Source organism: Saccostrea echinata, unplaced genomic scaffold, assembly GCF_033153115.1.
Source record: "Saccostrea echinata isolate AGI-Se365-2 ecotype Australia unplaced genomic scaffold, CSIRO_AGI_Sech_v1 ptg000001l, whole genome shotgun sequence".
Lineage (NCBI taxonomy): Eukaryota > Metazoa > Mollusca > Bivalvia > Ostreida > Ostreidae > Saccostrea > Saccostrea echinata.
The window spans coordinates 43,651,845-43,667,718 of NW_026889750.1; the positions used below are offsets into that span (position 1 = coordinate 43,651,845).

General features: G+C 32.4%; 1 protein-coding gene and 2 long non-coding RNA genes across 5 annotated transcripts in view; 1 reads left to right on the top strand and 2 right to left on the bottom strand.

Moving 5' to 3' along the window:
* Positions 1 to 15,874, bottom strand: part of LOC133192248 (uncharacterized) — a 117,622-nt gene that overhangs the window by 72,257 nt on the left and 29,491 nt on the right. The gene's annotated exons all lie outside the window — the stretch shown is intronic.
* LOC133192211 (phospholipid scramblase 1-like) overlaps positions 1 to 15,874 on the top strand; it is an 89,701-nt gene that overhangs the window by 5,579 nt on the left and 68,248 nt on the right. For 2 of the 3 annotated variants that reach the window (XM_061328197.1, XM_061328189.1), the window contains exons 3-9: positions 8,550 to 8,678; positions 9,004 to 9,081; positions 9,831 to 9,970; positions 13,733 to 13,897; positions 14,047 to 14,208; positions 14,764 to 14,808; positions 15,276 to 15,298. In XM_061328197.1, coding sequence (XP_061184181.1) covers positions 8,550 to 8,678; positions 9,004 to 9,081; positions 9,831 to 9,970; positions 13,733 to 13,897; positions 14,047 to 14,208; positions 14,764 to 14,808; positions 15,276 to 15,296 — 740 coding nt within the window. In that variant the 3' untranslated portion in view covers positions 15,297 to 15,298. The remainder of the gene's footprint in view (positions 1 to 8,549; positions 8,679 to 9,003; positions 9,082 to 9,830; positions 9,971 to 13,732; positions 13,898 to 14,046; positions 14,209 to 14,763; positions 14,809 to 15,275; positions 15,299 to 15,874) is intronic. The other variant, XM_061328205.1, reaches the window with a different exon arrangement.
* On the bottom strand, positions 883 to 1,748 carry LOC133179798 (uncharacterized). Its single transcript, XR_009720177.1, has 3 exons — positions 1,715 to 1,748; positions 1,348 to 1,499; positions 883 to 1,087 (listed from the first exon to the last, which is right to left on the bottom strand). It is a non-coding gene; the product is annotated as an uncharacterized LOC133179798 (long non-coding RNA).

Here is a 15,874-nt window from a genome sequence, read left to right on the forward strand (position 1 = left end):
TCCTGTTTACAAAAAGTACAGTGGTCATCAGATAAAATATTTATTTTCTTCAAATAATACTTCACTGGAAGGATTCTATGAAGGATTCTATACTGTAACCATTGAACAGAAGTATCCATAGTTGTTCTAAAACAAACCTTAAAAACATCTTGAACACAAATATCAGATTCCAAAAACACTGACAGTTCCTGGTTCCATCTAAATATTGATGTAGGAGTGACAAGGTTACTATTCAAATATTTGTAAATTATTTTTGTGCACTTCTCGTATACAATAATATTTTCAAAATAAAAAGGAATAAAAGGTGTACATTGTCTCTTAACAGATGATTTGTCTATAGACCATTTTTATATTGGGATTATACCAGACAGGTAAATTCAGATACTTAGTTTTCATATATGAATTGTTATCGAGTGTGTTCATGTAAGGCCAGAGTTTTTTTATTTTCTGTTTAACGGGAATTTTTAAGAAAAAGTCGGGTCGAGGGGACGAAATAAAATAAAAATAAAAAGTTCAAAATTTGTCGAGTCGAGACCATATAAAAAATAAAACCCAAAAATGGTATGAATTTTTTTTTTTTATAGAATGTTGAAAAATGAAAGAAAACACAATAAAATTTTGTTTATCATTTATTTGGATTTCAAATATGGATAAAAAGATACAACTCCTAACTATATGCATGTGTCATCCTACTGTGGTTAATTACATTTGTAAATTCTAGTATGAAAGCAAAACAATAAAATTTACAGTTTAAATTATTATATAGCTACAATATTGTTGATACAGAAAAATCCACACTGCTTAAAAATTTATAGATGTCTTCATTTGGTCATCTCCTACTGTATAAAATTTCTAAAAGTAATGATAAAAAATGTTTTAAGCTACATATATTATGATTAAACAGAAGTTTGGAGAAAGATATGGGGTTGATAGCTAACTTGACAATGCATTCCTAGTATAGGACTAACACATTCTTGAGGTTCAGAATGGAAATTTGTCAGCTGAAATTATTTGACGAACAACAGCAGTCATCTTGGAAGTCTTCTGAACTCTTCACAAATGGTTGGGTCTCCACCAAGAAATCAAACTGCACAAAAAATGCATTGTTCCTTTAAGATACTTTATTAATATAACCAAATACATGTAGTAGTTAGAAAGTAGAAGATAAAAAAACAGTATTTACATGAGATTATTTTCTTTTCTAAATGAAGATACAAAACATTTTTATAAGAGTTTTTGATAATAAACATTTCTTATATTATAATTATAATAAGTTTGGTCTTTGTTCAATTTGCATTTAAAATATTAAATTGGACAATTTGTTGACTTAATTCTTTCTATCTCTACCTTTCCACAGGATAATGTGTGCAATTCCAATTAGGTGTGCAATTCCAATTAGCTGTCACTTGTCAGTGTTAGTTTTAAATATTCTTTTCCAATCGTAATTTTGTTGGAATCCTGACCTCATTTAATTCAACCAAGCAGACATGGACTTGTATCTAAAATATTTTAATCGTAATTTTATGTCCCTGATATAGTTAAACATAATTCATTGTATAACTAAATTTTACCGCGAATTTTACCTCAATTTGTTATGTGATCAAATTAAATATACAATGTAAACATCTTTAAAAGAAACAAAAAACGTATCAAAAAATGTTAACCATCGAACAATTTTAACAGAAAGTTTATCAAGACGTATCAAAAAACTTACCCCCAACTCTTTAGACACAAGATGGTTCAGTGTGCATCAAGTGTATTTAGGTTGTTGATGCCCTCATTCCGATTTCAGAATCTTTTTTCTCTTTATCGTCAATGGATTTAATATTACTATCTCGTCATTTTTATCTATAAATGTCTCGAAATGGCATTTTTGCTTGTTGATCTGTTGATAGAACCCGCGAAAAGTGCGATAAACTAGTTCTTTAAACTGGTTACGATATCATAATCAGCAAGACGCTCGTACAAGAATTTGATTAACGTAAGCTATGTCAAACGCTTACATGATTTTTTAAAATTATGGTATACAACAAACCCGATTTTATTTCAAACCGTCAATAAATGACACAGTCGGCGGGTATTTTAAAAATAAAAGTGAGATGGACCTCTTTTATTTTTTTTCGGTATTTTGAAAAAATTGTGTCGGTGCTTCCCGTTAAACAGAAAATAAAAAAACTCTAGCCTAAAATAGCCATGAATTAAACACATCTTTCCAAAAATCATTATTTTTTACAATCAAACAAGATACAAACTCTTCACCAAAATCAAAAAGTTTAGTCAATATGTCTTTACCATTTATTGTCGAAAAAATATCAAACCATGGTTGATTGCTTTTTGTTAATCTTTTAATCCAGGAACACTTAAGAGAGATAATAAAGTTATTTATATCCAACATTTTTAATCCTCCTTGTAAAAAATCTTGAGTAATAATTTTTCTTTTTACTTTATCACATTTTGATTTCCATATAAACTCAAATATTTCTCTGTTCAATAATGACAAGGTTTCTTTATTTGGATTTGGTAAGGATATAAAAAAATGGTTAAGTTTTGGTAAAATCAATGTTTTCAGCACCGTGACTCTTCCAATAGGAGTAAGAATTCTTCTTCTCCATTGTTGAATTAATGCTTTGATTTTTGGTATTTGAACATTATAGTTAATATCAATAATTTTATCTAGTTCTACTGAAAAATTAAAAGTTGTGCAACCCCATTCAAGTTTCCAACGAGAATGGTGAAAAACTTGATTAGAGAATTTTTTTGAACCTATCCAAACAATTTTTGTTTTTGAACTGTTAATTTTAAGTCCTGTGAACTTTGAGAAAAAATCAATTGTATCTAATGCTGCAAAAAGTGATTCAGGTGAACCATCAAGGGCAAGCCAGGTATCATCTGCATATTGAGATATTTTATGCTCTGTCTTGTTAATTACAATTCCTTTAATGCTTTGATTTTGTTTAATCATTATTGCAAGAATTTCTGCACAAAGAAGAAACAGATATGGTGCTACAGGATCTCCCTGACAACATCCTCTTTAGATATTAAACTGCTCAGATAAAAATCCACATTGAAGAACAGATGCACAAAATTCTGTATTTAAAATTTTTACCCATTCAATAATGTTTTTACCGAATCCAAAAAATTCTAATGCTTTATACACAAAAGTCCAGGATATTGAATCAAAAGCTTTTTCAAAATCTATAAGTACAAGCAACCCCGGTATATTTCTAGATTCAGTGTAAGCCATAAGATCATAAAGAAATCTGGTATTTTCACCTATGTATCTTCCTTTTAAAAAGCCAAGTTGAGTATTTGATATAATATTGTCCAGGGTGGATCTTATTCTATAACTAATACAACCTGATATAAGTTTATAAAACACATTTAAAAGTGTAATAGGCCGCCAATTTTTCAGAAATTCTCTTGGCTTATCAACTTTTGGTAAGCATGTAATTATCCCTAGTCTTTGAGAGATAGGGAGTTCTTTTTTCTGAAATACATCATTTATGGCAGGTACTATTAAATGTTTCAAATCTGACCAAAAAAATTTTAAAAATTCAGCAGTGAAACCATCACTTCCTGGTGATTTATTGTTTTTCTTATTTTTTAACACCTGTAAGACTTCATTTTCCATAATATTTCCCTCAAGTGATTTGGCAACATGATTATCAAGTTTTGGAACCTCAGTAACTGTAATAATTTCTGCCACATCTATATCGAGAAGTTCTGCGTCTGCAGAAGTATACAGTGATTTGTAATACATCCTAATTCTATTTAAAATTTCTGATTGATTGTAAATTACCTCGTTGACTGTTTTAATCTTTTTGATAATCTTATTTAAATAGTTACGGGATTCTAGTTTACAAAAGTATTGAGATGGCTTTTCTCCATCTTCAACCCATCTGGCTCGAGACCTTATAACATGACCTTGTAGCTTTTCTTTTCTCAGATTCTCAAGATTTGTTTTTTTCTCTTCTATTAACTATAGATTCAATATATTCTCTGCCTCTAATTTCTCTATTTGTGCAATTAACAAGGCTTCTTCTTTATTTTTTTCTTTCTTTCTATATGACGAATATGAGATTGTAATTCCTCTAATCTCCATTAAGAGGACTTCAAGAAATGTACTATTATCCATATCATCTATAAGCACATTATTCTTTTCATATTGTTTTCTAATAGACTTTATTGTTTCTTTCACCTTGTTAACATATGTTATGTCTGTAAGTAAAGAGTTGTTAAATTTTCAGAGACCTTTTCCTTTCTTAAAGGTATTAAATTTTATATCAAGAACCACTGATGAGTGGTCCGATCTGTACCCTGGTTTAATTGCTAAGTTTTCAACCAAATTACACATATTTTCAGAAATTAAAATATAATCTAAACGTCCTTATTTCACTGGATTTTTCTTCCGCCAAGTAAACATTTTTAAGTTTGGATTCAAAATCCTGAAATAGTCAACTATTTGTAAATCATTCATAATTTCTAAAAGTTTTTCTCTCCCCTTTGGATTGTTAATGTTACAATAATTTTCTGTATCACTAAATTTTTAATAATACATGTGGAAAGGGCATTTTTAAAACAAAGTTTTTTTCAATGAGTCCAAGGGTAGAACAAACATATGGATGAACAGCTAATGGCAATAGCAAAAGAAGTTATAACTGCAGAAGTCAGAAAAGATTGCCTATTTAGTTGAAAGTGGTGAGAGTTCTGTCCATCATTTCCTAATACAAATCTTCAGAAGGTAACATGTGTGTGTAAGATTGGTCTCTAGCCTGTTTATGGAGGAATAAAGGGGAACTCCAATATGTGCATCAGTGAAATTCCTAAAACTAAATGGGGCTTATCCATATTTTTTTTTTTTTTTTTTTTTTTGCAAAGATGAAACTTTAAGATGTTGTTGCTTTAGACACTAATGTTATAATCCGTGAGCTGAAAGGCATAACATAAAATTCTATATTTTGTTTATTTGAGCATATATCTATTTGAAATTCGCTTATGATGTACATGTATATTGATGAAAAATGTACTGAAGAGAAATGAAAAATTTTAGAATTCAGTGTTGATTATTTTTCACTATAGACAATTTGTCCAAGATTTTACCAGACAATCTTGTAGAAAACATTTTTGATGACATTAGGGAATTATATGATGTTTCTTACTTTACAAATACATTTAGTACATTTATATTGAATAAGAAATTATTTACTTTGCAGATATTTTAATCATATTTAAAAGCTTAGGAATATAATACATAAATACAAAGAAAATTTTGATTCCATGTGTACAAAATACGTGTATGTAAATGACAGTGTTAATTTTGTTAATTTGTTTGTTTAAACACAATTATATAAGGTCAGTTAGAAACTGAGGAGCTATTTTTACTATTCTTGTTAACACAGAATTCCAAAAGCCACATTATGAAAATAAAGGACGAAACTTTTTTAGTGAAGTTAAAAAAATGCTCATTGAAAAAGATAAATTTGAATACATGTAGGTTTTAGATGGGGTCACGTGACCCCGTCTATTAGTTTACTGTCAGTTGAGGCCTCAAAACGGAAGCCGTGGGGAGAACACATGAATTTAATCTATGCTACATGAAAGAGTGCAGAAATTGTTTTGATTAAAATACTAACACTCTGTATCAAACTTAAAAGAGAGCCATATGAAGTTTTTCTTACTCAAACTAAAGAACCGTTTTGAAAATTTTTAACATGAAAATCATACCCCGGGTAATACTGAACTACTCTAGTATACAAACTACTCGGCTGTGTAATACAAGACTGCGTACGCATCATCAATTGTTTACTTCTGGAAATGTCATATTAATTCGGACCCAGTGACATTCAGACAATTCGAAAAAGTTTCTTGACTAGTGGTTACTGATTATTCTATTACAGTGTACCGGTAAATGAAAAGAAAAAAAAAACGTGCAAATAAGATTTTCACAGATTTTTTTATTAATGTTAATATTAAATTATAAAAAAAAAAATTTTTGATATCAAAGCCTTATGTAAAATTTTCAGCATGCAGTTATGAAATTTTAAAATAATGAAGTTTAGTATTTGACCCCGTCTTTCAGTACTGTATCAGTACTTTGATTGAAGAAAGTTTGGTGGCAGTACACTGTACAGTGTTTGGTCCCTGACTTGCCAAGTTTTATGGCATATGATTTGAAACTTCCAATTTATCTTGGTAGGGCCTAGTTACTGTTGACATTTTCCTGTAATTTATGGTGAATGTGTCCAATTTTTATTTATTTAAGTGAAAAAAGTCTATTTTCACTTTTAATCCTAGTGAAGTAAGACATTTTAGAGCCCAAGGGTTGTTATACAGCTCCAATATAAATTATAGACTTTTTGTAACAAACCTTTATGGTGATTGACTGCTTGTTCAATACTTGTGTATTAGCTATGATAGACAAGTTTGGCTACTGTAAATAATATTCATATAATTATTTATTGTTGCAGAATTATTAAATAAGCTGAATATTGTGCTCTGCATCTCTGTAGACTAATTGCTATACATTTATATATACAATGTATACATTTTCAGAATTGAAGGGAATTCAGTTACATATAGCTACACAAAGTTCTTTATTATGAAACATTTGCTTTTATCAAAAAAAAATATTCAAAGAACAAACCTATTTGAGTTGAAAGAAATGCCTGACTCCAGTTAACCTAATTATTAATGATAATTGTTAAGTATGAATATTATGTTTCTTACAATATTTTATCCTAGTAAATATAACTTGAAGTTCTTAGTTAAAACTTGCATTTTTTGCATCAATGCATTTTGGAAGGGTGGCGATTGTCCTTTTCAGTTATTTGGTGGTAAGAGATTGTAACTTACAAAATAAAGTTTAAAATTTTTTGAATAAGACATAAGAAAAAATTTTAGCTTACCTCAACGAAGTTGGGGGAGCTTATGTAATACCCTAGGCATCGGCGTCCCAGATTAAAGTTTTTGGAGCAGTTTTCTTTTCAAGTACTTCTATGCCCTATATTAATCAGAGATGCATGGAGGATGCTTCTAGTGTGTTTCATTGTATGGGTCAAGGTTTCAGATGCTGCAATTTCAGCTAAAGAATGACCAGGTTAATGTTTTTCGAGCAGGTTAAAGTTTTTGGAGCAGGCTCCAATTCCAAGTAACCATAAGTTCTATATTGATCAAACTTGCATGGATGATACATCTAAGGATGCACACTACTGAACTTGCTTCGGATGCTGGATCTGACCTACATTTTCCGGATGAGTGACCACTGGTTAAAGTTTTTGGAGCAGATCTCATTTCCAAGTAACTTTAAGTCCTATGTTGACCAAACTTGCATGGATGATACATCTAAGGATGCACACTACTGGACTTTCTTAGGATGCTGGATCTGATCTACATTTTCCAGATGAGTGACCAGGTTAAAGTTTTTGGAGCAGATCTAATTTCCAAGTTACTATAAGCCCTATGTTGACCAAACTTTCATGGATGATACATCATGCACACTACTGGACTTTCTTAGGATGCTGGATCTGATCTACATTTTCTGGATGAGTGACCAGGTTAAAGTCTTTGGAGCAGATCTCATTTCCAAGTAACTATAAGCCCTATGTTGACCAAACTTGCATGGATGATTCACCTAAGGATGCACACTACTGGACTTGCTTTGGATGCTGGATCTGATCTACATTTTCCGAATGAGTGACCAGGTTAAAGTTTTTGGAGCAGATCTCATTTCCAAGTAACTATAAGCCCTATTTTGATCAAACTTTCATGGATGATATATCTAAGGATGCACACTACTGAACTTGCTTTGATACTGGATTTGACCTACATTTTCCCGATGAGTGACCAGGTTAAAGTTTTTGGAGCAGATCTCATTTCCAAGTAACTATAAGGCCTATCTGAACCAAACTTGCATGGATGATGCATCAAGGGACAAACACTCTCAAAATTGCTTCAGATGCTGGATTTGACTTACATTATATGGATGAGTGACAAGTTTAAAGCTTTTAGATAAGTCCTTTCCCAAGTAATTGCAATCCCTATCAGACCAAATTTGCATAAATGTTGCATCTAGGGATGCCCAATACAAGACTATTAGTTTAGTGTGGGACTTTGCCTTACTTAAAGACAACATTCGTTGAGGTGAGCTCTGTAATCTTTGATTACCTATGTTTAAACATAGGGATGTAGCTTTATAGTTGATTTGATCACATAAAATTTTATTTATATCTGATACTGATAGATGTTTAAAAGTGATAGGGACCTTTTTACTCATATAGACATTTGTGACTGACTTAAATATCACATATTTGTAGTTAAAATTTGAATCCATGAAAATAAACTGAAAGAAATTGGTTAAATTTATTAAATATGACTACCATTTATGACTCATTGACATTGTGTCGACTGATTTTGACTTGGCATTTTCATTTGTGATCATGTGATGAACTGCATCTATACAGTGATAGGCATTGCTCATAGAGTTTTACAACAGGAAAAAGAAAACATAAAGTATAAATGTCATCATTACATGTATTAAATTGTTAATACAGGTGTCCCAGGAGCCCCCGGTGGCTGGATGCAGGCACCCACTAACGTCCCTGCTAACTGTCCTAAAGGACTGGAGTACCTGGCTCAGGTGGATCAGCTGCTGATTAAACAGAAAGTAGAGGCTCTGGAGGGTAAGTCAAAGAGAAAGTAGCATGTGAATCAATCAGGAATAAAAGGTATTCCAGTTTGAAGTAAAAGTCAAGAAAATTCAAAGAAAGTATTTGAAATATGCTCAGCCTTTTAACACAAATGTTAAATTTTACTTAAGAAAAAAAGCTTTATCCTTCATTTAAAAAAACAAAGGTTTTTAAAAAACACAGTACATGTATAAAAGAACTTGTAAGTCAAGTGAAAAGTCTGAGAATTTTCAAGTCATAGTCAAAGATTTGCTGATATTTTTTATCATGTAAAAATTAAACATGAGGTATATTTCTAAAAGCCTTATTAAATTTTCAGCTTTTACTGGATTTGAGACAAACAACAAGTATGAGATTCTGAATTCTCTTGGACAGAGAGTGTACCATGCTGTAGAAGGTAGGTACTGTGGAGTTGGTCTAGATGTACCGGTAGATAGAGAATACTCTTATAGATTCTGAGGTCATTCTTAGGACAGGGCCAATAATCAAGATAATTGGTATGACTAGTGGAATGCAATAACCTGGACCTTTTGTAGGCTACAGATTTCAAATTTACAACATATGTAGAGAATGGATTAACTTTGAGAGGACACATACAGGTCACCGTTACTGAAAGATCAAGATTATTAATATAAATGTTGTCATTTTTCTAAGAACTCTTGTATTAACAGTCTGAATTAATGAAACAGGAACTTTGTGATACAATGAGTGCTCCATCCTGTGATGAATATGGTACTCTGGGAAACAGATTTTATCACGATTTGGAGGGCATTTTCCTGTAGAGAAAAAAAAGGGAATTTGTTATGATATTGTAGGGGGTAAACACTGTGCTTAAGGGTGTACAGTGCCATGTTGAGTAATTTCCAAATAAAAAAAATAAAAGTTTTTTTGGGTGTGGGTTTGTGTCATACTCCCTAATATCACAAAATCTGTTTGTCTTTTACCTATTTAATAGCATTCCAGTAGCAATTTTTTCAATTCACTTTTTGATCAGCTTTCATTTGGATGAAACTTACATTCAGTGGCATATACTAGAATATAAGTTGTATATATGTTTTTGTAAGGCATTGCTCTAGGAGGTTTTTGCCCTAATATGAACTTTTTTTTTGTCACTGAAAATGAAAATGTACAATGTGTTTGTTGTAGACACCTGTTGCTGTACACGTAATTGTTGTGGGAGTTCCCGGCCATTTGATATGAAGATTTTGAATAATCAGAACCAGGAAGTCATTCACCTGTCCAGACCACTCAGGTGTAGCTCATGTTGGTTTCCCTGTTGTTTACAGGTAAGGTCTGATTCACCTGTCCCAACCACTCAGGTGTAGCTCATGTTGGTTTCCCTGTTGTTTACAGGTAAGGTCTAATTCATCTGTCCAGACCACTCAGGTGTAGCTCATGTTGGTTTCCCTGTTGTTTACAGGTAAGGTCTGATCCACCTGTCCTGACCACTCAGGTGTAGCTCATGTTGGTTTCCCTGTTGTTTACAGGTAAGGTCTGATCCACTTGTCCTGACCACTCAGGTGTAGCTCATGTTGGTTTCCCTGTTGTTTACAGGTAAGGTCTGATTCACATGTCCTGGCCACTCAGGTGTAGCTCATGTTGGTTTCCCTGTTGTTTACAGGTAAGGTCTGATTCACCTGTCCAGACCACTCAGGTGTAGCTCATGTTGGTTTCCCTGTTGTTTACAGGTAAGGTCTGATTCACCTGTCCAGACCACTCAGGTGTAGCTCATGTTGGTTTCCCTGTTGTTTACAGGTAAGGTCTGATCCACCTGTCCTGACCACTCAGGTGTAGCTCATGTTGGTTTCCCCGTTGTTTACAGGTAAGGTCTGATTCATCTGTCCTGCCTACTCCTTATGTAACCCATGTTTGGTTTCCCTGTTGTTTACAGGTAAGGTCCTGACTATTCAGGTGTAGCTCATGTTGGTTTCCCTTTAGTTTACAGGAAAAGTCTGAATTTCAAGGTACACAATAGTTTTGTGTCCAAGAGGTGCATATGTATGTAGTTCTCCAGTTGTACTTATTTATAATAATTGTGAGTTGTACACAACCTGGAAGCTATCCAGACCTGTTTACTAGGAGATAAACTTGTGGCAATATTCTTATCTGATGTACAACTGATTCCAAGAAATCTTCATGTAATTTATACACCTGTTTTTAATTCTTTATAACATGACCTTATGAAAGCAACATTTTGATTCTGTGATAGATACTTATTTAGACAATTTTATTACAGTAAGTTACTGGTACAGACTGAAACCCAAATCTATTCTTTGCAATTTCAAAATATTTAAAAGCCTTGGATCAAGATGTGGGTGCCCTATAATAATCACCTGGTTTGTCTGTCTGCCTGTCTGTTCATTCTACACTTTTATGTGATAACTCAAGTTCCTGTCAACTAACTCATACTTCATATTTACTACATAAGTGAATGATTGTTAGAGAAAGTTATGTGGGTCACTTTATCAAAGGTCAAAGACGAAGCTTGAACATGTTGTAATCTGTAGACTTTATATACACTACATCTATGTAGAGAATGCTTTGGAAAAAGACATATACATTTAAAGTTTGGTCAAAGTCAAAGATCTAGGTTGTTAAATGATTTGATGCAATGACTCAAGATATTTTATTTAATGCTAAATGTTTATGCCCCGCCATGAATATGGCTGGGGCATATAGTGTTTGTCATGTCCGTCTTCCATCCTTCTGTCCTTCCATCTGTCCTTCCGTCACACTTTGCGTTTAGCTCTGTTCAAAGCTCAGTTTTAAAGAAACTATCCAAGATATTTTTATCAAACTTCATATGCTGATAGATATTGATGAGAGCTATGCAACTGCATCAACATTTTTTGACCTTGACCTTTCCTTTGACCTTGACCTCACTTTTTATGCCCCGCCATGAATATGGCCGGGGCATATAGTGTTTGTCATGTCCGTCTTCCGTCCTTCCGTCCTTCCGTCCTTCTGTCCTTCCGTCTGTCCTTCCGTCACACTTTGCGTTTAGCTCTGTTCAAAGCTCAGTTTCAAAGAAACTATCCAAGATATTTTTATCAAACTTCATATGCTGATAGATATTGATGAGGGCTATGCAACTGCATCAACATTTTTTGACCTTGACCTTTCCTTTGACCTTGACCTCACTTTTCTTAAATTAGTGTTTAGCTCAGTTTTAAAGATACCATTCAAGATAGTGTAATCAAACTTCATATGTTGATACATACTGATGTAAGCTATTCAATTGCATCAACATTTTTTTGACCTTGACCTTTCTTTTGACCTTGACCTTACTTTTCTTAAATTAATGTTTAGCTCTGTTTTAATGAAACCATTCATGATACTTTTAACAAACTTCATATGCTGATACATACTGATGAGAGCTATTCAACTGCATCAATATTTTTTACCTTGACCATTCCTTTGACCTTGACCTCACTTTTCTTAAATAAGTTTTTAGCTCAATTTTAAAGATACCATTCAAGATAGTGTTATCAAACTTCATATGCTGATACATACTGATGAGAGCTATTCAACTGCATCAACATTTTTTGACCTTGACCTTTCCTTTGACCTTGACCTCACTTTTCTTAAATTAGTGTCAAACTTAATATGCTGATACATACTGATGAGAGCTATTCAACTGCATCAATATTTTTTGACCTTGACCTTTCCTTTGAACTTGACCTCACTTTTCTTAAATTAGTGTTTAGCTCAGTTTTTTAAGAAACCATTCATAATATTTTCATCAAACTTCATATGCTAATACATACTGATGTAACCTTTGCAACTGCATCAACATTTTTTGACCTTGACCTTTCCTTTGACCTTGACCTCACTTTTCTTAAATTAGTGTCAAACTTCATATGCTGATACATACTGATGAGAGCTATTCAACTGCATCAATATTTTTTGACCTTGACCTTTCCTTTGACCTTGACCTCACTTTTCTTAAATTAGTGTTTAGCTCAGTTTTAAAGAAACCATCCTTAATATTTTCATCAAACTTCATATGCTAATACATACTGATGTAACCTTTTCAACTACATCAACATTTTTTGATCTTGACCTTTCCGTTGATCTTGACCTCACTTTTCTTAAATTAGTTTCTGAATCAAACGTCATATGCTGATACATACTGATGTAAGCTATTCAACTGCAGCAATATTTTTTGACCTTGACCTTTCCTTTGACCTTGACCTCACTTTTCTCAATTTGTGTTAAAATGTTGCATTACTAATATACCCTTGGCGGGGCATTCATGTCCTATGGACATATTTCTAGTCTTAAATTAGTGTTTAGCTCAGTTTTAAATAAACCATTCATAATACTTTTATCAACCTTCATATGCTAATGCATACTGATGTAACCTTTTCAACTGCATCAACAATTTTTGACCTTGACCTTTCCTTTGACCTTGACCTCACTTTTCTTAAATTAGTGTCAAACTTAATATGCTGATACATACTGATGTAAGCTATTCAACTGCATTAATATTTTTTCACCTTGACCTTTCCTTTGATCTTGACCTGACTTTTCTCAATTTGTGTTAAAATGTTGCATTACTAATTTACCCTCGGCGGGGCATCCATATCCTATGGACATATTTCTAGTTTAATTTACTACATCAATTAGACTGGTTTCATTCACCTTCCTCGAGCAAAGGATCAATACTATTGAAATGGTTACTCCTTTTTCAAGTGATGCAAGTGTAAAGTAACTCTTAAATATTTTAAACAAAAAGAACATTATTATTACAAAGGTGAGTGTTACTATGAGGAATACACAGAATTTAGGTCATTCTTTCAAAAGGCAGGGTCACATGTGGTACAAAAAAATTTAGTATAGTTCAACATGCAAACATTTTATTTAATAAAAGGGCCAGAAGGCCAGTTGCTCAAGGTGAAAAGGTAAAAAAAATTGTTGAAATAAGCATACTTCAACACCCTGTATGACTTTGTCAGTATACTCTCTCATATTTGTTTTGTTTTGTTAAGTGATAATGACTATTTGGCACCGAATCATTTTTACAGCTATATGTCATTGATTTTTAGAAAGTGACAGTAGAGGCACCTCCAGGAAAGTTGGCAGGATATGTAGCTCAGTCCTGGAGTTTGTGTAAACCACGTATGAGGATTGAGAATGCTAATGGTGAAACCATGCTGAGGATCAAAGGACCATGTTGTCAGCTTAACATCTGTGGAGACATTGAGTTTGATGTAAGCAGATGTTAAAACATTTAATTTTTCTGTTAAATATTTACTTCTGTTTGTCACCTCTACTTTCTGTTTGGTAACCTTGGTAACCTCTACTTTCTGTCTGTCATTCTCTATTTTCTGTTTGATAACTTTCTCTTTCTGTTTGTCAGGTTTATGCCCCAGATGAGGAAACATATGTTGGTCGTGTCACCAAGCAATGGTCTGGTCTGGGTAAGGAGTTGTTCACTGATGCTGACAACTTTGGAATCTCCTTCCCTCTGGATCTAGATGTCAATGTCAAGGCCACTCTCCTCGGGGCTGTTTTCCTTTTGGTAAGTCAGATTTTTTATCTCTCTATTCTAAATGTTACTACAGTAAAACATGCTTATAGTGAAGTTCAAGATATGAACAACTTTTATTTCTTATAAACATAATTCCTTATGTATGTAGTTTTCAATACGTTTTAAAATGACCCAAAATCACTTTGCTATAAGCGTGAATTCTTTATAAGTGTGTTCACTATAACTATGTTTTACTGTAATGACCTAAGGAGAATGGACTCTGCATCACAAGAGATTAAAACTATAAATTTATAAATTACTTTTCTTTTATTCAATGTTCATATTCAATCATAATTTGTTTAAAATTTTGCCCTTTATTGTATACTGAATTTTCTTGAAAGTCACTTATCTTCCCATCTTCTGTTAGAGAAATGGCATAATTTCATGATAGGTCATTTTCCTTAAACACTGATTATCTGCAACACTGTTTTATACAAATTAAAAGCATATTGAGTGGAAACGTCTACGACAAAATGGAACCAATATCCAATTGACAAAAAGTAACGAAATGTTTTTAAATTTTCTCATTTTTTTTTTTAACTACAGGATTTCATGTTCTTTGAAAACAACACGAAGAAAGACGACAAAATGGTAGGTTGATAACGTAAAGAATTGACTTGATCTTTACTAAACAATGATCATCTATATAATAGTTAACATGATGTTAAGGCTCTGTGTTGTAAACAATTGATCTCTGACAAAAGATCAGCTGATTAGTGTTTACATTTCATAAGGTACCATTGTCACAAGTGACAGCTCGTGTTTTATTTGCTTTATAAGTGGGAGAATATATTTCATTTTTGCTACACAAAATTAGAAAAAAAAATATTCAACTATATTAATTTATGAACACAGTATTTCACCTGTACATGCATGAATTCTGTATTAATGAACACAGTAATTTACTTTGTAATCCCAGAATATATAAGTATGAATATACACATCAGCTAGGATGAGCTAAAAAGTTGACTTCAATATGATATATATATATTGAAATATATATACACATTTCATTTTTAATATTATGTATATTTACACATTATATTTAATTTGTTCAGTCAAAATCTGGATATAGATGAGTGTAAGTTTATTTTTTCTCTTAATTAGCCTCTATCTTTGAGAAATGCTAGCTATAAAGCCTAAAAGCTAGGGCTTGTTACACTTAAGAACCTGTGTAATTTAAAAAAAAAAAGTCTTAAACAGGGAAATATGTATATGTATGAAAACAGTATGAATGGACCTGCATGTTTATTGATCAGTCTTACCTAAAATTACTATGCATGATATTTACCTTATGGCATGTTCATTCTGTAATGACTCTAAACATTGCCTTCTCTTTTATAACCTTGCAAGCAAAGTTTGAAATGATGAGGAGGGAGTTATATAGGTATCACTTTGACTCTTTTCATACCATGTCTGGGTCATAACTATGTAAGAAAGGGACTTGGAACAGATACTTGACCTTAAGATTGATAATAACCTTTGGTTTACAATGATTTACCACTTGGTAAATAAAGATCATTGTGGCATATCCAAGGTCACTGACCAAAAAATCATAAAATTTATGTTCAGGGCTAACTTTATTCACTGTATTAGAGAAACATCTGAGATTCATGAACACATTGTCATGTCATTTGATCAAAGATTTTATAGGAAT